The following is a 24,378-nucleotide window of genomic DNA, read 5'->3' as shown; positions in this document are numbered from 1 at the left end:
ACAGTTGACCCTAATTGAGAATATTACATTGTAATAATTTCATTTTTAAATTTATTACTTCATATTTCAATTGACTAATTCTCATTCTCTCTTGATATTCTTTCCTCCTCATGTCCATTTCCGCCTTTATATTTCTCATTCTTTCTTTATGTTCCAATTCCTTCATTTCCATTTCTTTTTTCATGTTTGCTATTCTTTCCAAGTGTTCTTTCTCCTGCTGCACCAGCAGTTCTTCAGATCTCTTTTGAGCCATGTGCTGAATTGCGATCCTGCATTCATCATCCTGAAACAAAGAAATGTAAAATAGGACTCATTTCTTCTCTGAATAAGTATAACCTGTCAGTTCTTGTTATATTGTCTTCATATGCGTATACATATATGTATATGTATATATGTATGTATGGATGTAGGGTTACCATTCGTCCGGCAAAAGGAGGACACATCCTCTTTTTTAATCATTTTATCCTGTCCGGCAGGTGTTTTAAAGAAATTTGAAATGTCTGGCATTTCCCATTTCAACTAGAATTAAAATGAATATTAAATAATGTGCGATATTTTGCATAGAATAATGCACAAATGGTGAAAATCTTTGAAAGAATTTAACTGTTTTGAATAGTTGAAGCTGGAGCACATAAAAAAAAAAAACATAAAATATGATGAGCTATTTGACATTGCATTGAATTCTTGCACTTCAAATTGTCACTATTCATGATTCGAAGCTAATTTATCAATTTTATTCTGCAGTATACAAAGATATGCCAATCAAGTTAATTTGGACAAAGATTTAAGTTTAGATAAACAATAGTGCAAATTCTTCAATTCGAATAGTTCTGCGAGCACTGAAACTTTCTCAAAACTCTTAAAAATATGTCAATTCTATTTATTTATCCCAAGTCACAATGGAAGTGTTGAGAGAGTATTTTCCCTAATACCTGCTCAATGGACAAAAGAACGAAATCACATGCTAACGGAGACAGTCAGAGGTATCATCATGGTGAAATATAATTTCAAGGAGATGTCCTGTGAACAGTTCCATTGTTATTTGGTACAAAATATAAGTCTGTCTCTTCAGGCTCTTGTGCACAAAATGGGCTCCATCGATACGTAGGGTACAGATGTAATACTGATCCAGCAACTAGTGAGAAAACTGACTAAAGTGAGCCATTGTTTTTATCTTTAATTTTGTTCATACCAATTTTTGAAAAGTCCTCCTTTTTTTCAGCAATGTCCTCTTATTTTAGATTCCATGTCCTCCTATAGAATTTTTTCTCATGGTAACCCTAGTATGGATGTCAGTTTCCTATAATGATAAATACACTAAGCAATATGGGCCAATAGTCTGTCATCACCTTAAATTTTATGAATTAAATTGATGTTCATTTACGTGACATGAATATCAACATGGCAGCCACCAGACTGATTAGTTGTGACTCACTGTGAAATAGTTACCTGAAAAAACTGTCTTCTCTTATTACACTTTCGTTTCCTACCTGTCGGAGGTCTATTTTCATCAACAGGTTTGTGTGACGTGAAAGAACTCAATATGAGCAAATGCTGGGTAACGTTCTGTGCTGGACCCCGGACTCATTTCATTGGCATTATCACCATCTCATTCAGATCCTAAATAACCTAGATAAAACGTCGTAAAATGACCTACTAAAAAAAATAAATCTTAAATCTTGAAGACTAACTTTCCTGGTGTCATGTTCGATAAGTATCTTAGTTGGTCTTGTAACATTGACGATCTTTAGACTCAATAAGGGGGGCAAAGGCTAATTGGGATTTCCCGATTCTGATCGGGTCAAAAACCCTGATGGAATTGATATTTAACCCCTGTGGTGAATTTCGGTGAAGTCCGGAGGGCCTAGTTAGCCAAATCCACTCTCCTCACCTCCACGCTGGGGCCCCCTGGGATCTTTTGAGATGCGAAAGAGAGAGTGGTGTGCGGATAGCAATGGGAGGCTACCGCATTTATATATATCCCAAAGTAATTTTCCTTTGTATATCATGTTGAGTTCGGCCCGGGTAAAAAATTCCGGACGTAAACTCTCCCCCCAATCGGATGTCCGGGTGGGGGATACCTGGGACGAGCACATCATGGTAGAAGAAACTGAAGAGAAGAAAAGAAGATTGAAGAGAGCAACGCGGGATCATCAGTTACCAGGTAAGTTAGAAAACATGAAGGAAGCAATGAGATGAAACAGAGTGGATGTGATGGGAATATCAGAAGTGAGGTGGGAAAATAGTGGTGAGTTGATGATTGATAATAGGGCTTGGATGTTGATGACATCATATTTTTCTTAGAATCACAGACAATGCAGGATACAATATATACTCATTTCACTTCAACACGAACCAATAAATGTAGCCTACTTTTATTTTGCGTTTATTTGCATTTTTTGGTCTTTTGTTGCTCACTAGTCATTTTATAGAAAATGTTATATTTTTTGTTGCTGTAGAAGATACATCATCACCACCACCGAAGAAAACAAGAAAAGGACGAAAAACGATGGCGAGATGGAAGAAATTTTGTTCCCGGTTCTTTTGCTGTTGTTGGAGGAGTAAGTAATAGTGATGTATATAGCATGTCTTTTTTAAGTATGTAGTGATGAATAGAGCTGGAACAATTCCCTCCTAAACAAGCTAGCAGGACAACCATGTCATTAAATTTGAATAACATGTGCTAGTGCTTACTTATTCCATCTTAATAACACTGCAAAGCACGTCAGAAACGTAACTTCACTCACTAACTACAAAACTGTTCACCTAAGTAGACACTATAATACTGTTATACTTGTTTACGAAGAAATTGTTTCATCTCTACTTATTAAATTAGAGGGGAAAATAGAGTTAAAAATGACATACTATAACTGTAGTCCAATGTAAACTGCAAAGTGTGATACCTGGAAATCGTTCTTCCTCTTGACTGGCAGGAGCCCACAGGGATCAGTTCACGACCCTCAATTACTTTCAATCTATATAAATGACATATCAGGAATCTTTAAAGAACTGCCGATACCATCTCTATGCAGATGACCTTCAAGTATTACATAAAATTCTACTCTGACTAAATAAATGACTTAATAACTAAAATTAATGATTATCTCGACACGGAAATTCCGACTTAAACTAAATCCAGAAAAATCACAGTCAATAATTATTGTGAGTCATTCACGTTTGTTGAACAGAATTACCTTACCAAATTAATCTCAGATTAAAATATACGGCACCGAAATTCCATTCAAATGAATCAGTAAAGAACCCAGGTGTTTAAATGGACAAGAGTTTAAATTGGAACATTCAGTGTGCAGAAACTTGTAAACTTCTCACTGATCCACTCGTTTAGTCGATTGAAGAACTTTGTTTCCTTTTCCCTGAAAAAGATATTAGTGCAAACACTCGTGATGCCCCACTTTGATTACTGTGATATTCTGTTTACTGACTGCAACGTGTTCATAATGTGTGCGTCCGTTTCGTCTGCAATATTTGCTGGTCTGATCACGTAACACCATCCCTCGAAATGTTGTCTTGGCTCCGACTAGAAGATTGTAGGAAAATCCACTGTCTTCTCCTCCTCTTTCACATACTGCTTTTCTCCACTCCCGTCTAACTTGCGTCTCGTTTTCAAAATTTATCCACCCACCATAATCTAGACACACGATCACCACACTCCCCAGTATTTTCCATTCCTTCCCACCTAACATTCTCATATTCATCTTCTTTCACTGTGTCTGTTCCTCGACTTTGGAATTCCCTACCGAGTAATGTCAGAGACTGTCAGACATCAAACCAATTTAAGAATAAACTAAGGAAATATTTTTCAAACAATTCTGGTTAACAAATATAACTGTGACAATTTTTTCAATGTTTAATGGTTTTATATATATATATATATATATATATATATATATATATAATAAACATTTATTTTATCTCATTATTATTATATTATTATTATTGTTATTATTATTATTAATATTATTATTATTATTATGATTATTATTACTATTATTATTATCATTACTATTTCATAGCTATGTTTATTAACTAACATTACTTATCTAACTTTTATTATTTACATTTACTTTTATTATTCACTTTCATGTGAAAGTGGAAGGTCCGGGGTTCGATCCCAGGTGGTGACAGGATTTTTTCTCGTTGCCAAACTTTCAGAACGGCCCCGAGGTTCACTCAGCCTCCTATAAAATTGAGTACCGGGTCTTTCCCGGGGGTAAAAGGCGGCCAGAGCGTGGTGCCGACCACATCACCTCATTCTAGTGCTGAGGTCATGGAAAGCATGGGGCTCTACCTCCATGCCCCCAAGTGCCTTCATGGCATGTTACGGGGATACCTTTACCTTTTATTCACTTTCGTGTTGTTTTACGGTCTAGATATTAATGTAGTAATTATGTAACCATTTGTATTCAATTAGAATTAGAATCTGGCTGGGCGTAAGAGAAGGCACCAAAAAAATGTAACGATCGATCCCCAATTTAGCGAATGGAAGGGCTCTCCCTTATGCTTCCTGTATTCTTCTTGTTCTCCTTGTCCTTCCGTTGTCATTGGATTCCCCTGGTTCCCATAGTATTCCTCTTATTCTCTTCGCATTTACTATGCTGTCTTTTAATGCCTTTTATTCTCCTTATATTTCTCTCGTTGCCATTGTATTCCCTAAGCAACACTTGTATGCGCTTTGTTATTGTTGTTTTCCACTTCCTTGTTCTCCTTGAATTTTTCTTATTCTCCTTGTATTTCCTTTCCTACTAATATTCTTCTCGTCTTCTCCTTTCTCACGTCTTCCTCTTTTTTCCTCAGCTTACATCGTTTTCGTTTCAATCCACTTGTTCTCCTTGCATTTCCTCTATTCTACTTACAATGATATTTTTCCTTATTATATTCACCTTATTTCTCCACGTATTTGCCTTGATCTCCTCGTCTTCAGCTACTTCTGCTTGCATTCACTGTGCTGTCGTTTTAATTTAATTGTTAATATTGCATTTCTCTTGTAGTCCTTGTATTCTAATTGTTCTCTTTGTATTCCTCTTATTCCCCTTGTTCTCGTTCTATTAATCTTATTCTCCTTGCAGCTCATGTTCTCACTACCTGAATTTTTCCTCCTCGTATTCTTTTCCTCCATGTCTTTAACTTTCCTCTTCATTTTCGCCTCGTTATTACCCTTGTTATCCTTGATTCCATCCCATTTGTTCTCCTTATATTCGCCTTGTGCGCATTGCAGCATTTCTGTTGTTGTTCTACTGTTTTCCTTGTTCTTCTTGTTTTCCCCTTTCTTTCATTGCACTTCTCTTGTTCTCCTTGCATTCCCTTTGTTCTCCTTATATTCCCCTATTCCCTTCGTATTCCGTTGTTCTCCTATATTTCCCTTCTTCCATTTCACTTTTCCTCTTTGAATGTCCAATGTCTCTTGAATTTCCCTTGTTCTCTTTGTATACCCCGTTTTCTCCATGTATTGCTCTTTTTCTATTTGCAGTTCACCTTGTTCTCCTTGTATTCCACAAGTTTCCTTTGTTTTCAACTTGTTCTTCTTGTACTCCTGGATTTTAAAATGCTAAATTAGAACATAGTAATGCGAACCAAGTAAAATGTTTGATGAAAGCAATTTAGTTATGTTGTTATATTGAGTTTGTACTGCTTGACAAGTTCGGTGGACACAACGAGCGAGATTGACATCAGTACCGCTCTACTGACGCAGAAAACCAGCTTAGATGCAAGTGATACAGATAATATTTCGAATAATGGTGAAGAGTTACGCTCTGTTCACAGTGACTATAGTAAGTCAACCATATACAGTGTTACGGCTAATAGTAGTACAATCAGGGCAAAACTTTAAGATTTTGATTTCAAATTTGCAAGTCATTAAACCAAAATACCGGTATGCTCCCCCACATTTTCTAAGTAAATTCAAATGAAAATGAAGTACATGGAAAGAAGAGAAAATGAGCCTGTCATGAGGATGGGAGAGAGTTCGAGCCTTATTGGAGTATTTCTTTTTCTTGAACAACGTGGAATAATAGAATTTTATTACTGCTCAGTTCGTCGTCATCATCATCATCATCATTGGCATTACGGCCCTTGTAGTTTAGCCTTAGCCTCCCTACTGCTCAGTTCGTATGGGTTATTATTAGGCTCAACCTTGAAGTAAAGTTACAAGGGTTAGCGATAGAAAATTCAGTTGCATCTTTTCGACTCTGTCGGATATATACATATACAGTATATAAAATGTCAGAAGGAAGTGAAATTGGGAGAGGAGTACGTCGAGAATGCCCTTTATCACCTACCCTGTTCAACACGCCAACAGCCATAAGAAATCGGAAATAAGTCATGCACTCATAAATTGCATTAGCTTTTGTTTTGGTTTACAACCCCGAACTCGTGGCATATATTTCCTGGGGGAGCACTTATCGAAAAGTGAAATCATAGTAAATCTTAAAAACCTTACAAAAAAAAAAAAAAAAAAAAAAAAAAGGGATTCATTTTCGGATTCAGTGCGCACCAAACCATAAGGGACACATTGTTTGAAGTTGTTGTTCAGTGTAATCAGTGTGATAACGATTTTAATTCAGAATAATATTGCTTTTTAGCTCGATCCAGAAAATCAGGGACGTCGAGCCATAGCAGCAAATCTGAAATAATAATGAAAGTCACAGAGGCTAGCTCCTCGACTTCTTCAGAAGGTACAGTAGTTGTTTACATCAGTAGCATGTAGTAATTTTTGAAAGTAGGAAGCAGTAGCTAAATACAACCCATATAGAAGAAAAGCATTTTCGGATTCAGGGCACACCAAACCATTGTTTTAAGTCAGAGCAAAATTCTTGTTGTTAAGTGTAATCAGTGTGATAACGACGATTTTAATTCAGAATATTATTGCTTTCTAGCTGTACCCGGACCATCAGGGATTCAGCAGCCGCGATCGCCGAGCCTAAGCATGAAGTCAGGAATAATCAAGATCACAGAGGGTAACTCATCAACTTCCTCTGAAGGTACAGTAATTGTTTACATCAGTAGTGTGTAGTAAATTTTGAATGTAGGAAGAAGTAGCTAAATACAACCCATATAGAAGAAATGCTGGATCTCTTTGGCGCTTGTTCCTGCGGTCATTTAGCTGACATCACCTTCGTTTCATTCAGACACTAGACAATAATAGCAGTTGATAAAGCATCGTAAAATAACCCATTAGAGAAGTTTACTAGCACATGGGTTCAAGAATGAAAAAATTGGTCATTATTATTGATTTACTGCATTTGTCAGAAGACTTCAATATTCTACTAGTGTATAATATTGACGGTTTCTGATAACACTGTAGGAGGAAGATGACTATTCGTACAACAAAAAATGCACTACAGTACAGTGCATCACATAAGTATATTGGAATTTTAGTAAAGGGTTTAGGTACAGCTTACAGCAGTAAAATTTTTGGAAATATTCAACATTTTTTTCGTCCATTACTGTATCTTGTAGAATAATGAAAATTGGTATGTGTAAAACACTGTCTTTCTGCTATATGAAAAAAAATATTTGTGCGAGATCGTGCGTATTTGCTTGTTTTCCGCACAGAACCAATACGCTGTAAGTGTGAAATACCACATTCAGTATTCCCAATGTAACACACATAACAATTTCCCTCTTCTTACCGCTTAAGCGCGACATTCATTTTACTGCTTTAGGCTTTTAACATATTATTTTTAGAGACGTTTAACATAGTAATAATTATAAATTGGAAACTTACCACTGCAATTTCACCTAAATTGCAAGTTAATTATTGTTTTTAAATATTTGCAAAAATTAAGTAAAGTCTACTACTCCATTGCATTCCTGATACAAGTAACATTAAGGAAGCCGTGAAAAAATCAACGAGATTCCAGATGCCGATGTTATTACTGCAATATGTTATATAAATAATATTGTTAAAATATTAAAATGAAAAATAAATCATTACATAACCTTACCGTTTGTTCTAAGTTCGCATTTATAGACTGGGGGAAAAAAGACAGACGTATATCACGGCCTCCTAGAGTATAGTAAACACAGAAAACATTTTACAGCAACAATGTTGAAGAAAGATATATTAGTGTTCTGAAGTTGGAGATTTCATTGCAACTAATTAGAAATTCGACTTTCAGGTATGTAATAAACGATCTTCGCACAAAATAATGTACAATACACGAGCGGTATGTTTGTTTTCATGTTCTCGGAAATTAAAAAATCTCAACTACGTTTCGCTTTTTCAATCTTTTCCTCGACCATGAAAACGTCAACATACCACTCTTGTAATGTATATTACTATTTTACGATTTAAAAAGTTACTTGTATATTTTTGTCAGAATTCATAATGGTGGCAGTTCACTGTGCAGTGATAAAGCGTTTCCTTCATAACTCATAAACTTGTTAACTTTTTCATGTTCTCGCTCTTTTATTTTATTGCTGAAACTCATGTTTACGATATCATGCTCTTTGAACTACATTCCTTAATAAATAATTTTTTTTTTTCCATTTTGTGTTAGAAAACCATTTTTTTAAATGAATTTATTTTTTATCAGACAATATTTCAAAGATAGGGAAGTGATCTTGCATCATATTGTAGATATGACATGCATAAATACACACAAAAATTTCATCACAGAATGTTGGATAATTTTGAGTTATGTGGGAAATGCTTCAGTGAACTGAATTTTGAAAAGAAAAATTGTAAATAATTTTTTTAATCATAAAAATAGTTTTTTCATATAGCAGAAGGACAATGTTTTACACACACTAATTTTCATTATTGTACAAGATACAGTAATGGAGGAAAAAAATGTTGAATATTTCCAAAATTTTACTACTGTAAGCTGTACCTAACCCCTTAATGTGTTTGAAATTTGTTCCAATAAACATAAAAAGCGTTTTTTGAATACTTCCTCCTATAAATCATTATACTTCAGTAAACATACATATGTGGCCAACATGATTTCAATGTTACCAATAACTTCATTATGTTGTAATAATTATTAGGGAACAATTTACACACTTCAGAACAATGCTGTCCAATTTGGACCACACTTGTAATTTCATGTTTCACTTACCAACTCTGAGATGCAGTGAATATCCCTGTTTCACTGTCAAAAGTCAGAACTGGTAGAGCTAGTGTTTTGTAGACTTTTAGCCTCTTATGTTTGTGAACTTGGGAGTGTTTGAAGACGGTGTTGATTACTCCAGTGGTTTTTATAAATTTACATATTTTGCTTGCTATACCTTCATCAGTAATATAAGATAAATTGCAGCCTAAATAGGTAAATGAATTTATATGTTCAATTAGTTTATTATTTATCTTGATTTTACTTGGATTTTTGTAGATCTGTTTTAGCGATGAGTACCTTTTCGTCAGCAAACAGTAATGTATCGAGAAGCGTGTTTCGATTAATTTGAATTCCGGCATGATGATTTGCCTCCAAATGTATAAAATATGGTTCATATTTATATGATAAATAGGAGAGGGGAAAGATCTCACCCCTGTCTCACAGCTTGGTTTATTGAAGTCCAGCTAGTAGTTCCACGTTCAGTTCTTATGGCAATTTCATTTTGTTGATATAAATTATAAATGGAAAAACTGATTGAATTTGGTACATTATCATGGCATAAAATCTGTAAAAGTTTATTTCTGTTAACATTATGGAATGCTTTCACGAAATCAATAAATGCTAAGTGTGTTTCGATATTAAACTCTCTGTGCTTTTCTATTAAATTCTTCATAGTAAAATAGCTATCACAACATGATCTTCCTTTTCGGAATCCATTTTGTTCCTCAGTGATTTTGTCTTCATAAAGGTGTAATAATTTATTTTTGATTATGGTTGTGTAGATTTTATAACCTGAATTGAGAAGGCCTATGCCTCTGTAACTTCCACATTGTTCTTTTCCCCTTCTTATAGCTGGGTATTATAACAGACTTTTGCCTACTTTCTGGGAGTTTTGATCCTCCCCAAATATTGTTTAAGAAGTATAAAAATCTATAAGTAAATCCTTCCCCAGCGCATTTGAAAAGCTCTATATTTAAACCATCTCCAGCTGGAGCTTATCCAATTTTTGAGCGTTTATATACTTTAGTGAGTTCATCATAAGTAATAACATCCGTTGTGTTGTTGTTGGAGTTCGTTAATGTAAGAGGCATATTTTTCTGGAACCATATATAGAGTGAATCAAAAGTCTGAAACCATACAAATATCTTCCATATGCTTGATTTTCGATTACTATAGATGTTACCAGTATTTGTAAAATAAAACGCTCTACCAGTGACACATTCGATTCTAGCCCTCAGCTATATCAAAAGCCGCCATTTTGGATGCAACTTTGAAATTTTAAATGGAAAGGGGGTCATGGAAGTACTCAAAATCATGTGAAAGTTTCTGAAAAAATCAATGTCACTATCTGTTTTGAGATATCTCAAATCATTTTCAAGTTATTTAAAGATCACTGTCATAATGACACAAACATTAGTTACTGCATCTACAGATATTTTGTAACAATATGGTAAGTGCTAAGGGTGCTTTGGAAAGGTATTTTTATGCAATTCTGGTAATCAACTTTTTCTGTTTTACTGTTTGATTAACCTGTGACAGTTTCAATGCATTGTTGTGATTATTTGAAGGTTTCCTATAACAAATTTCTTGATTTTCGTGATAGAATTATCGAAAGAGGAAAGAATTGATATCATTGTCCATTCTGGTAGGTAAGCAAAAGAAATGTTGCAGCAGACTGGATGAACAGTTCCCTGGACATTAGATTGGTCGGCATGGACCAGTAGAATGGTCAGTCAGGTCTCCAGATGTAACACCTCTAGATTTTTTCTTTTGGGGTTACATAAAGAACTTGATATATGAAGAGAAAATTGAGAATGTGGAGAGAACATTTTGTAGCACTTAAGCACAAGCTTCAATGATATGGTTCTTTAAATGTTCCACATTCTCAATTTTCTCATCATATACCAAGTTCTTTATGTAACCCCAAAAGAAAAAATCAAGGGGTGTTACATCTGGAGACCTGACTGACTATTCTACTGGTCCACGCCGACCAATCCAATGCCCAGGGAACTGTTCGTCCAGTCTGATGCAACATTTCTGTGGCTAAACCCACCAGAATGAAGAATGATATCAATTTTTCCCTCTTTCGATAATGCCATCATGAAAATCAAGAAATTTGTTATAGGAAAGCTTCAAATAATCACAACAATGCATTGAAACTGTCACAGGTTAATCAAGCAGTAAAACAGAAAAAGTTAATTACAATAATTGCGTAAAAATACCTTTTCCAAAGCCCCCTTAGCACTTACCATATTGTCACAAAATATCTGTAGATGCAGTAACTAATGTTTGTGTCATTATAACAGTGATCTTTAAATAACTAGAAAATGATTTGAGATATCTCTAAACGGATTGCAACATTGATTTTTTTAAGAAAATTTCACATGATTTTGAGTACCTACATGACCCCCTTTCCTTTTAAAATTTCAAAGTTGCATCCAAAATGACGGTTTTTGAGATAGCTGAGGGCTAGAATTGAATGTGTCACTGGTAGAATATTTGGTCTTACAAATACTGGTAACACCTATAGTAATGGAAAAATCAAACATATGGAAGATATTTGTATGGTTCCAGACTTTTGATTCATCCTGTATTTTTAAAGTGATTAAGAAGAGATTCATTTGGGATAGGATTTGTAACAAGATTTTCTTTTATCTCCGAGTTTATTTTCTTTAAAATTTTTAAAGTTTTGAGTTTTGGTAATGATACATCTTTTCTAATCTTGAAACAAAATCATTCCATTTCTCTCTTTGTCGCTCCCTTTTTTCTCCATTTTGCAATTGTCCGCTTTCTTTTATATTCTATTTCATCTTCAATTTTTTCATTGTAAAAATCATCCCATTTAATATACCTCTTTTTCTCTCCTGTTTAGAATTTTTAGGCCATTTTGTAGCATAGGCCTACGAGTAGCTTCTAGCCACATAACTTATCCTCTTCAGTTGAAAATTTGAGAACTGTAACATACAACACTCACTTACAGCACTCTGATAATTGCTGGTACACACAAGCACACAACATTTGGGAGCCTTCTGTAACTAAACGAATATGGATAAATTAATTTCATTTTTTAAATAAAAGTCTAAACTTCCTTTATTTCAGTTTGTTGAATTAATTTTTCCTTGAAGTTATACCTATATTAGAAGTAACCGTCACTGCGTGCTTCATCTTTTGATTCCTTTTTACTTTTATGATTCAGTTATTGTTAACAGTTTGGTGATGTACATGTTGTCATACTACAGTCCATCCAAGTGGTTATGTCGGTCGTCAAAAGGGGGAAATCACATGAAAGTTACTTACTTAAGGAAGCCCTTTTCCTCAAAGTATTTTAAACAGTTATATAATACTACATAGACTTTCAATTCCGTACAGCAAATATTTGCAGAGAAGAGCCTAACAGCCACTAGCCATTATAGAGAGGAGTGGGACAAACCGGGATGCGACATAACCATTCAGCCGGACAGTACCTATGAGTATTTATCCTTTTCATAGATAGCAATCACTGTGTTACAAAGATTTCAACCCAGAAATACACTGCCTTTTAGCAGAAGATGAAACACATGCTGATGAACTCACAAGAATGATGATGATGATGATAGAAGGCGACACTTCAAGTAGCGGCAGTGACACCCCATCCGTGGAAAGAGTGAGGCTGAACGTGAGGAAGCTTAAGGAAGGTACAGTAACTGTTTACATTCTTAAGTAGCTGTGCTTTCAGGGTATGCACAAGTTCAAGAGATTTGAATGATTACTGGTGCAAGCATGCCTCGGTAATTAGAAATAAGAGATTGCAAAGGTTTGGGCACCTTAAAAAATGGAAAGGGAGGGACTGCCAAAGAGAATATTAAATTTAAAAGTGAAAGGAAGACGACCATTAATTTAACATTTTAACACGAAATTCTTTATCTTTTTAATAAGACAGTAAACATAATCATATCATAGTATTAAATCGTTTCTTATCACAGTGTGCAGTCAGTCAAAACAGGAATACAATATCGAAGGTCCATTTTGAGTTGTTTTAACTCAAAATTTAAAGCTCTGAGAAACCTGCATTTTTAAGCTTAATGTTGTGAAAAGGGGGGCTAAAAGGGTTTGAACCCACTCTGAACTTTTTGAAAAAAAAAATGACTTACAGTATTTAGATTTGAATATTTTTTTAGCCACAATTTTTTTTCTATTTCTAATTTTTCACTGTCTGAGTAACAAAATCTACATCAGTATAAGGCACAGTCTTCCTACCCCTTCTTCAGTATAATCCCTGTGCTAGGTGCTGCGACACATACGAATTATAACAATGCTATCTTTTTATACAGGGAGACCTACAGCCTCCTACCAACCCTGTAATAAACTGAAGCTGACACAATATGAAACTGAAAAGGTTGTTTTGACAGTTCTGTAGTGCAGATGTTAAATATTGTGCACTGTCGATTTTATTATACTGAATTTAGGAGTGATATTCACCAGTTTGTTGGCGTTATGACATAATTGTGAAACATTCGTTTAATGTTTTGTGCATTTGATAGTTCATATTTTTAATGTAAACTTCACATTATCGTTCTGGGTTCTTTGATCATCTAAGCAGGACGAATAGAAGAAATAGTGTACACACTTCTATGCTTTCCCTTTGTCGGTGGCAGACCTGACAATGAGTGGCGCTTTGATCACTAGGCTCCATCTGTCGTCTGAAGTCGGACACCTCGAAAATATATTTCTCGCGCGTTTAATGATGAAACTTGCTAGAGGTTGATAATATCCTTTGTTGTTGAGAGTTGTGTAGATGTCTTCAATTTGTTGTGCTTTGAATTAACCAGTGACAAAAGAATATTGTGGGTGGTTTAAAAATTAATTACAAAAATTCCGTACTGTTTTGTTCTGGGTTATAGATAGGAATACAGTGGAAATAGTGTAACAAGACATTTCTTTTCATCTCCCGAAGAAAGAGATGAGTTTGGAAAGTGGGCCAGAGAGGAAAGATAGGCGACTTTCAGTAAATAACCAATAAGACTGTTTTAATAAAAAAAAAGTCATAAGACAGAAATACCGCAAGTGCGTTGAAAATTACAACCAAGAGTTGTACCTCACATTTTTCCTAAATTACCGAAATGATTAAATAAGTATATGAAAATAAACGTTGCAGAGTGATAATATTCGATGAGGTGAAATTCAGAGAAGAAATTCGATTTAATAATTATTCCCTTAAAGTGGATGTATTCGTTGATTTCGGAGATCTCACATCTGATGTCCAAGAGAAACAATTAGCAAATCATGCATTAGTATTTATGCAAGATTGGATTCAACCAATTGCTATTTACACTAGCAGAAACCCTACTCCAGGTGATATTGTCGCTAAAATTCTTATACAAGTTATACTACATTAGAAGCAGTTGGGACAAGAGTAGTCGGTTTCACTTGTGATGGCAGTCAAACAAATAGAAAGGCCTGGAAGTCTTAGAAATCAATGGAAAAAATTTCCAGCATAATACTATATTCCTAATCCGTTCGACGATAAAAAGAAAGATACGGGCATTCTCAGATTTTGTGCACATACTGAAATGCATAAGAAATTATTTCCATGCTAAAATCGAACTCTCTTGCAAGGAGAAAAATATCAACTTTAGTTTTTATAGGAGAATTTTTAAGGAAAACTTATTTGCTTGTGCGAATGTGTAGGGTTTGTCCCAAGTTGACAACAGCTCATTTAGATCTCTCGTCCTTTAAAAGAAAGGATGCCACCAGACTCGCGTTCCAACTCTTCACCAACAGTGTCGCCAAAGGCCTCAAATTTTATCAGGAAGTAGGTTCATCGGATTTCCAAGGCAGTGAGGGCACTGAAGAATTTGCAAGGAATTTAAACTGTATTGCCGCCACATTAAATTCCCATATTTCTGCTAAGGTTCTCTATAAAGACTCTTCTGATCACTAATTCCTTACTGATTTTCTTCAGTGTCTCACAATTACAACCAACACATTTGCGTCTGCTACAACAATGTTTAGTAGTAACCTTGCAGAGTACCTTAGAAATGAGCGAATGGCTCTGGAGCAAATGATACAAATATATCCTAACAGGGAACTCGCCCAAGACCCCTTGGAACATCACTTCGGAATTTTGTCTTCACTCAGTTCAGATGACCATCCTTTGACAATAGATTTCCTCCATATTCATTTACTACAAAGCAGATCCTTCTTAACATTGCTGGAAACTCTGAAACAAAAAGTGATGATGAACTACTACTCACATCGTTTGTGAACCAAATTCAAACATTAGCGCAAAATGTGGAATTACTCAACAAGACAATTAAGAAGTCTGTAGAAACTTGTATAAAAAAAAAGTGTTATTCATGAAAAAATACATGGTCAATACTGGGAAAGTGCTGTGCCCAAGTTGGTGAATACCATTCCTGCTTGTGTTGATTGACAGATGTTTAGTGTATTATGTGGCCGGTTATGTCGTAAATCATTCCTTTAAGTTTATTGCGTGTACCCTCTGTGCCCTTCGACAGGAATGTAATAGGTCTAAATATTGTGCAGCTCTCACCCAAATCAAAGACTACGGAACGTCGGTTTTTTAACTCATCCCTCCCAAGCTGTGTATGACGTACTTATTCAAACAGAATTGAAAATACAAGAAAAGATTAGCTCAACAAATGCAATGTGGGATGACATCTATCTTGATGCTCTTTCGATCCAGTCTTGGGGAGCAGGTTGTTGCAGAGAACACATCATCGATATTATTCTTAAATTAATCTACCACTATTTAAAGTGCCGATTCTTCTTCAGGACAAAGTAAATCCGAAGATTTTTACAAGCTCGTAAATCCGTCAAGTCATCTCGCAAACTCTCAAAGGTAGCAGGCAACTAATCATGGTGACTGATTTAATTCATTTATAGGCACATAAAATATCATTCAACTCTTTATTTACTAGCATTTCGTAGGTTTTTCTGTCCCTGAATTCGCAACTTGTTACGAAAAGATTATTTAAATATTGAACTTATAATTGCTCTCACAACATTTTCCCATTGTATTTTCTGTTACGAACGTTCATAATAGTAATACCTGTTCACACTTGTGGAGTAATGGTCAGCGCGTCTGGCCGCGAAACCAGGTGGCCCGGGTTCGAATCCCGGACGGGGCAAGTTACCTGGTTGCGGTTTTTTTTCCGGGGTTTTCCCTCAACCCAATATGAGCGAATGCTGGGTAACTTTCGGTGTTGGACCCTGGACTCATTCCACCAGCATTATCACCTTCATTTCATTCAGACGCTAAATAACCTAGATGTTGATACAGCGTCGTAAAATAACCCAATAAAATAGTAATACCTCACAGAAGACTATTAATTATGAATAACAGACTATAAAGGTATTTCTTAAGTTACGAATAGCCAGGTTAACTGGAAGAAATTTGCTTTTAAAAAGAACTACAATCAGCGTAACAAGTATTGTGAATTCCTTCCGAGTCCGCGCTTAGCAGTAACAGCAGTGTAAACTCACAGAGTGCGTACACTATTTCTTCTATTCATCCTGGTCTAAGGAACCGCAAAGGTCACTTTTACATTTTTTTTTTTAAATAAGAAAGTCGCGTATTTATTCTTGCAAGGATAGTGAAAATTTCACATTTTCAGATGTTTCTTTGCAGCGTGATGATGTTATCGCTAACGTTCTTCCTGGAATTACTTTCACATCCTTATGTCAAAAGTCAAATACTGCTAATAATAATAATAATAATAATAATAATAATAATAATAATAATAATAATAATAATAATAGTAATAATAATAATAATAACCTGTGGCGCCATAGCCCTTGAAGGCTTCAGACCAGCAGTCAGCTGTTGGCCTCACGTTCAGATGCCGAAGCAGAGGTGGACGATCATCCATCTAGAATGGAGGTTGCATGTGGTTAGCGCAATGATCCCTTCAGCTGTTATAGCTCACTTTCGCAACCAGATTTCGCTCATTTTCGTAGCTTCCCAAGTGCATGACAATGCTAGGTGGGCACTGGTCCCATACACTGTCCAAAATTTCATGAGAAAATTTGTTCCCCCATGAGGACTGGAACTAGCGTGCATCCATAATGTGAGTCCTAGGCAGAATGCCTTAGACCTCGGTGCCACTGTGCGGGACTCATTTTCTGTTTCAGATGTCCTGTAATAGCTCAGGTACTGTGGATTTGTGTAGTTTACCTATACAGAATAATAACCTCAATATTTTTCCAAACACTTTTTTATCCGTCCCTGTAATAGATTCACCTATTGAAAACTAGTAGAACTATTTCATAGTTTCTCAGTTTGTTATATATTTGATTCTGATCTATCCCACTGTTAGGAAGTTCGCTCACTCTTACATGATCAGAAAATTGTAGGCCAGATGCCTTTGAACGCCAGTTTATACACAGGCACTCTACATTTAGAAGCTGTAAATAAAAGAAGAAGGATAAATTAATTTCATTTCTTAAATAAAATTCAATGCCTTGCCATAAAACAGCTCACTATTCTTCCTCTTTCACAGTTTATCAGCAATTCGTTTTTGGAATTCCCTACACAGCTCTCTCAGGAACTGTCGAACGATTTACATTTGAATTTGTATCAATATTCCGAATTTAAAAGAAAACCTACAAATTAAACCAAACCCTTTAACTCTATTAAATATAGAGTATAATCTAAATTTAACAGAAGAAGTAAACACTGAAATACTAAAACAATTGTCTTTAGAGACAATTAATATTAGGTACCCTCCACAAAACTGGCTTCATTTATACACTGACGGATCCTTGATCTCCAGAGAACAAGGTGCCGGTGCAGGTATTACGTGCTGTCTCTACTCACTTTATAGATGTCTTGGGTATGGAACAACAAGTTTTGATGGAGAAATCATTGAAATAAGTGAAAGTCTTAGGAATCTTCTATGCCACATCAATAAATTTAAAAATGCAGTTATATTGTCAGACTCCAAAGCAGCTATTCTATCAATCGTCTCTAAACACACACCTTCATCTGAAACAGCAGAAATAACTAAAATGCTCTCTCAATTAATATCACTCAATAAAAGAATTGTATTCCAATGGATACCATCCCATTATGGAATCCTGGGAAACGAGAATGCGGATGCTTTAGCAAAGAAGGGCAGCACTGCTACTTACAGACCTGTTACTAAATCTACGTATTACTCTGTGAAAAAATTTATTAAATCTACATACTTAGACTTCAACAAACAAAATTTGATAACACAATCCCAAGGGAAAAAATGGAACTCTTTGCATCAAAATCCACAGTTAATTCCCGATTTACCACGAAAATCGTCTGTAGCTGCATTTAGATTGGCAACAGGCCATGATTGTTTGGCCAATCACCTGCATAGAATTGGAATATTTCATCATCATCATCATCATCATCCTTCACGAATTAGGCCTCTGTAGACCTGTTTCGGCCCCATCTAGCAGTCTTCTTAAAGGTCTTCCTGGTCGACGATGTCCTCTAGGTTTATATTGCATCATAATTTTTGGGATTCTTGAATTTTCCATTCCTCTTACATGATCTAGCCAATTGAATTTGTATCTGCTGATTTTTTCTTCTACTGACTCTATTTCTAATTTCTAAAATTGGAATATATCAGTCCCCTAACTGCCCATTGTGCAACTCAAACCAAGAAATGGATTCGGAACACCTCAAAATCTGTGCTTCAGTGGCTGGCCATGATAATATCTTTGAAAAATATTGGAGTGCATGAGGTCAAATGACTTTATTGTCAAACGCCTGGCATTAGGAAACAACAACAACATTTGAATTTGTTATTTTTGTAATTTGTAGTAATGGTTCACTTACCGCTTGCATATTCATTGAATGTAACTTCTAGCCTTATATTATTTTGTATTTATTATTTAATATGTTCGCATTATTTTACTCAACTTTTGCTTGTATGACTATGTAAATTTTTTATTAGTGTTCTATAAATGTTAATCTGTAAAATTGCATCAGCTTCTTTTTTTTCTGGCTAAGTGGAAGAGAAGGTCTGATGGCCTTAACTTCGCCAGAATAAATAAATATTATTATTATTATTATTATTATTATTATTATTATTATTATTATTATTTATTATGATTATTATTTTTCTTTTTTTTTTTTTTCTTTAAGGCTATATGTGTGTTAAAAGTACACACTTCAGCTTTTGATTCATTTCAAACTTCACTTTTATGATTTACTTATTGTTAATAGTTTGATGATGTACATATTGTCTACTTAATATGCAACCTATTTATTCTAACAGTTTATTATGACGATTTGAACCCAGAATTATATTGCATTTTAGGTGGACATGGAGAGAGCGACGCCCACACAAGTGAATATAGATCACCGAGCCTCATCACGTTGTGGAGTTGTTACATGCTTCCTGAAGGTATGGTAATTGTTTACATCCTGAAGTGGTGGTCGAAGGAATGAATATGTGATACAATTAAATAATAAAATAGGAAAATAAAATAATTAGATAGAGTACTGACATTCTACTGAAGATATCATTATCTTCTGTACCAAAGCGTGCAGGATAATTTTCTCTTTATCCTTAGACTCCTTGCATATATAAGGAATTTCCCGCCATCGAGTGCAGTTCAGAGAAATATTTTACGTGTTGACAAACAAATGGAAATATAAAAATTGGAAATTTATCTTTTGAAGAGGTGGAAAAATTCAAATACCTGGGAGCAACAGTAACAAAAATAAATGATACTCGGGAGGAAATTAAGCACAGAATAAATATGGGAAATGCCTGTTATTATTTGGTTGAGAAGCTTTTATCATCCAGTCTGCTGTCAAAAAATCTGAAAGTTAGAATTTATAAAACAGTTATATTACCGGTTGTTCTTTATGGTTGTGAAACTTGGATTCTCACTTTGAGGAAGCAGACAGAATACTGCTTCCACTATATATGTAATTTCATAAGTAAATGTCATTAAGCCAATCTACTTTGCACGTAAAGTTACTTTAAAATTACAGTAGAAATGACAAAAACATATCTGAGCTTCATGTTCAGCCCACGTGTTTGCTGCCACCACCAAAGACAACTCAGGAGTGACATACACGAGGGGGAGCCTTGAGGTGACGTTTAACGCATACGCAGGCAATATGACCAAGAATATGGCAACGGTCCGTTGAAAGCAGCGGTTCATCGATCGCTACTCTCCTCTATACAATTAATTTTGAGTATTCGTCATTACAGTCTTTCAAAACATGTATAAAATGGGGGGGGGGGCAAAATAAGCAGTTGCATACGACTCCTCGCCCTATTAATAAGTTGTGCCATTCACTGAAAGCCAGTGAATGGAATTACACATGCTTAACGATCAAGTTTATTTTGTTTCTTGCAGAGTTTATGATCACAGAGATAGAAAATGGAATGCGAGATTCAACACCCATGCCAGGTCCTGTGCCAGCTGCTGTGCCAGATCCTGTGCCACGTGCTGTGCCAGATCCTGTGCCACCTGCCGAGCCAGATACAGTGCCAGTTGCCGTGCCAGCACCTGTACTAGATCCTGTGCCAGCTTCCGTGCCGGCAGCCATGCTAGATCCTATGCCAACTGCCGTGCTAGATACTGTGCCAGAAGCCGTGCCATCTTCTGTGCCAGCAGCCGTGACAGATTCTTTGCCATCTGCCATACCAGATCTTGTGCCAGCTGCCATGCCAGAACCTGTCCCAACTGTCGTGACAGATACTGTGCCAGATGCAGAGCCAGCAGCCGTGACAGATTCTGTTCCATCTGCCGTGCCAGAACCTGTGCCAGCTGTCGTGCCAGATACTGTGCCAGCAGCCGTGCCGGATGCAGAGCCAGCAGCCGTGACAGATTCTGTGACATCTGCCGTGACAGATTCTGTGCCAGCTGCCGTGCCAGCTGTCGTGCCAGATACTGTGCCAGCAGCCGTGCCAGATGCAGAGCCAGCAGCCGTGACAGATTCTGTGCCAGCTGCCGTGCCAGAACCTGTGCCAGCTGTTGTGCCAGATACTGTGCCAGCAGCTGTGCCAGATGCAGAATCAGCAGCTGTGACAGAATCTGTGCCATCTGCTGTGCCAGATCCTGTGCCAGCTGCTGTGCCAGATACTGTGCCAGCTGCTGTGACAGATACTGTGCCAGCAGCCGTGGCAGATGCAGAGCCAGCAGCCATGACAGATTTTGTACCATCTGCTGTGCCAGATCCTGTGCCAGCTGCCATGACAGATACTGTGCCAGATGCCGAGCCAGATCGTGTGCCAGCTGCCTTGCCAGGTCCTGTGCTAACGGCCATGCCAGATCTCATGCTAGCCGTATCAGCAGAAGGAGAACAAGGTAAGGACAGAAGTAGGAAGAGTGGCTGCTGTACGTGTTTCAGGTATGTATATCGAAGACTTCGTCGTCTTTTTAGGCGCAAGTCATAAATTTTATGTCTAACAATAAGAGCCATTTTCAGATAGATCACCCTCGGTGTGTTCCTGTGTTTCCCTCCCCATTTGTCCATAGTTAAGCAATTTGGTTACGCTAATGGTAAATTATGTAGACCTACACTCCTTAATGTTTCCAACCATTAAAACTTAACACGGGCCCTAACCATCATGCCATGCATCAGTTTTTTGTGGATCTCACAGATTTTCAACTTAGTTTCCACGATGTCTCTCCATTTATTTCCCTCCGTTTTTTGTGTCTCATACAGTTCCGCTAACATCTGGTAGTAAAAATTCAAAGTTGCTCTCGTTTCCTGAGCTCGCTGAATCCCTGCGGCCTGATAAAAGGATTTGAAACCTGGCTTTATTACTTTTAATCCATTTTTCCATTATATTGAATTTTGAATTTCTGACCCTTCTGTTTAATGTTTCGAAATATTGAACAAATTGGTCTCTATACTCCGGTATAAACAATAAAGAGTCGTTCAGTTTCCAATAGCTTTTCCCAAAGAGGGGAAGTTGTGTATTTGTCTGCATGGAAAGACAGACACAATCATGATCCGAAAAAGGTGTCGGTATCACTTGTATTCTGTATACGTCTGTTGAATGCGGTCGCGTGATATAAAATCGATCTAATCTGGATGAAACATTCTGTCGACGGAAAGTATATTCTACATCATTACCATGAAAGAGTTCCCAGGTATCCATTAATTGTAGTTCTCTTGTTAAATTTTCTAATGCTGGCGATGGGTTATATTTTCCTGTCTGGTCTTTTGCGTGTAATACACAATTCCAGTCTCCACCTATAAGTAATCGATTGTATCGATGGCGAAGGTAGAAAGGAATTTCTTTACTAATAAAATTCTCTCTCTCCTGACGATAGTTCGTTCCCTAAGGCAGGTAAACATTTATAAATTGTGTATTGTTAATATTCATGGAAATGACTCTGCCACTAGGATGTGTTTCCACTTGCTCAATATTCATTCGCGCACGATAAATAATTGCAGTGCCACGATTATTCTCGCCGGTGTTTACAACATATTCATATTGCGGACCCAAAAAATCGAAATTATCATTGTTTACTTCTTGCAATAAAAACACATCGATATCATTTTGCCTAATTAAAGCGTTAAGTAACTGTTGTTTGTGTTTCCCTTGTATACAATTGACATTTTTTACGCATATTTGCGTAATATTACCATCGAATTGAAAATCCAGAAGGCTGTAAGAATAAACCAACTAGACAATGGACGTACATACACCCTACATATTTATCATGTCCAAGTCTGTAATAACCTCAACAGTGGTGGTAAAGTTTATAAAGCCCTTTCTGAGTCGATTTTGCTTCAGCACCGTCTTTCTTGTTGCTGTCTTTGAATAGCTGTTGTTTGTGTTTCCCTTGCATACAGTCGATATTTAAAGTAACGTATTTTCGTACTATTACCGTCGCATGGGAATCAAGCAAGCTGGCAACATAAACAAACACACAAGACCGCAGACGTTCATACACCCTACATATTTAACATGTCCAAGTCTGTATACCTCAACAGTGGTAGTAATGTTTATATGTCGTTTCTGAATCGATTTTGCTTCTACACCCTCTTTCTGGTTGCTCTCTTTGACTGACTGTTGTTTATGTTTCCCTTGAATATAATTGACATTTAAGGTACCGTATTTGCGTAATATTACCATCGAATGGAAAATACATAATGCTGTAAACATAAAGAAACAGGACCGCGGACGTACATACATCCTACACATCTAACATGTCCAAGTCAGTAATACCCTCGACAGTGGTGGTATTGTTTATATTCCCCTTCTGAGTCGATTTCCCTTCAGCACCCTGTTTCTTGTTGCTCTCTTTGGTACGTCCATATATAGCATATGGATGTGGTCTTGTTGGACTATTCTTTGTTTTACTACTCGGATTTACATGTGGCGAGTTTTTATCTGTGGCTGCATTACTGGGCCCCGCGTCTCGACTTCGCAAACATGTATCCCTTGAAGTTTCCTGTTGTGTTGTGGGTTTTAGTTTTTTCGGTGGAGTTTCCATTGGTTCTTCTACTTGTAAAGTACGGCTTACCTCGAGTGATGCCTCTCCGAACTGCGAGGGTGACTTCGATTCTGGCGGGATTACTGTTGTTTCCATTAACTCCGGAGCTGCATTTCGTCCATCTGTGTTGACCTCCTCTGCTGTTGTATCCTCTGTCCGGTCTGTTGTCTCCAATGTAGGCTGCTCTGTCCTGTCGGTCACTATATTTGTGACTTCTGTTGTCTCGGAAGATGTATCTGCATCGTCCTCCACTGGTGCGTCTCGCTCCACGGGCCGTGTCATCGTTCACTCTTCTTTTGATGTCGATGGTCCTTGTGAAGATCTTCCCATAACAATGTCACTCAATAACAATTTCCGTGACTGAACACTCACTGGTAAAGTTGTTTTCCTTCGTGGGCACTCTTCTTTTTTGTGATCAGGCTCATGGCACACAACACATAAAATCGGTTGACCAGTGTATGTGACATGTGCATTATACCTGCTATCGGCACTGAGCCTGGAATATATTGTTTCACTTCCATCTTTAAAGCACGGATACCGTTATTAACGGGAAATGGGAATGCTGTGCTCCATTGTTCGTTTCTCACTGAATGGATAACACCATACCTAGTCAAAGCTGTCGTCACCATTGAGTTCGGCACCTCGGGAGGAAGGTTAAATACTCTAACTGCTATAGCAGGAGAATCAGCTTTACTAATTTTAATTTGCGTTTGTTCACCGTTGCCGTATTTAAACTTTGTTTCACCTTCATGTTTTTGCACTATTTTCTCATACACAGTTGGCGATATCACTTTTATATACAATGATTTTTCTTGCATGTTCATCTGCAACATATCTACTTGATCTGTGTTTA

The 24,378-nt window shown here is 36.6% G+C and overlaps 1 protein-coding gene and 1 long non-coding RNA gene across 2 annotated transcripts; both read left to right on the top strand.

Annotated features, from left to right (window-relative positions):
• Nucleotides 1-472: 472 nt before the first annotated feature.
• On the top strand, nucleotides 473-9,956 carry LOC138705215 (uncharacterized). Its single transcript, XR_011333664.1, has 4 exons — nucleotides 473-2,164; nucleotides 2,460-2,561; nucleotides 6,600-6,692; nucleotides 6,894-9,956. It is a non-coding gene; the product is annotated as an uncharacterized lncRNA (long non-coding RNA).
• Nucleotides 9,957-12,642: 2,686 nt separating this feature from the next.
• Nucleotides 12,643-22,022, top strand: LOC138705214 (calphotin-like). Its single transcript, XM_069834021.1, has 3 exons — nucleotides 12,643-12,748; nucleotides 19,373-19,459; nucleotides 20,427-22,022. The coding sequence occupies exons 1-3, from the start codon at nucleotides 12,652-12,654 to the stop codon at nucleotides 21,467-21,469; spliced, it is 1,227 nt and encodes a 408-aa protein (XP_069690122.1). The 5' UTR covers nucleotides 12,643-12,651; the 3' UTR covers nucleotides 21,470-22,022.
• Nucleotides 22,023-24,378: the final 2,356 nt, after the last annotated feature.

This window comes from Periplaneta americana, chromosome 8 (genome assembly GCF_040183065.1).
Source record: "Periplaneta americana isolate PAMFEO1 chromosome 8, P.americana_PAMFEO1_priV1, whole genome shotgun sequence".
NCBI lineage: Eukaryota > Metazoa > Arthropoda > Insecta > Blattodea > Blattidae > Periplaneta > Periplaneta americana.
This window is presented reverse-complemented; position numbering and strand designations above follow the sequence as displayed.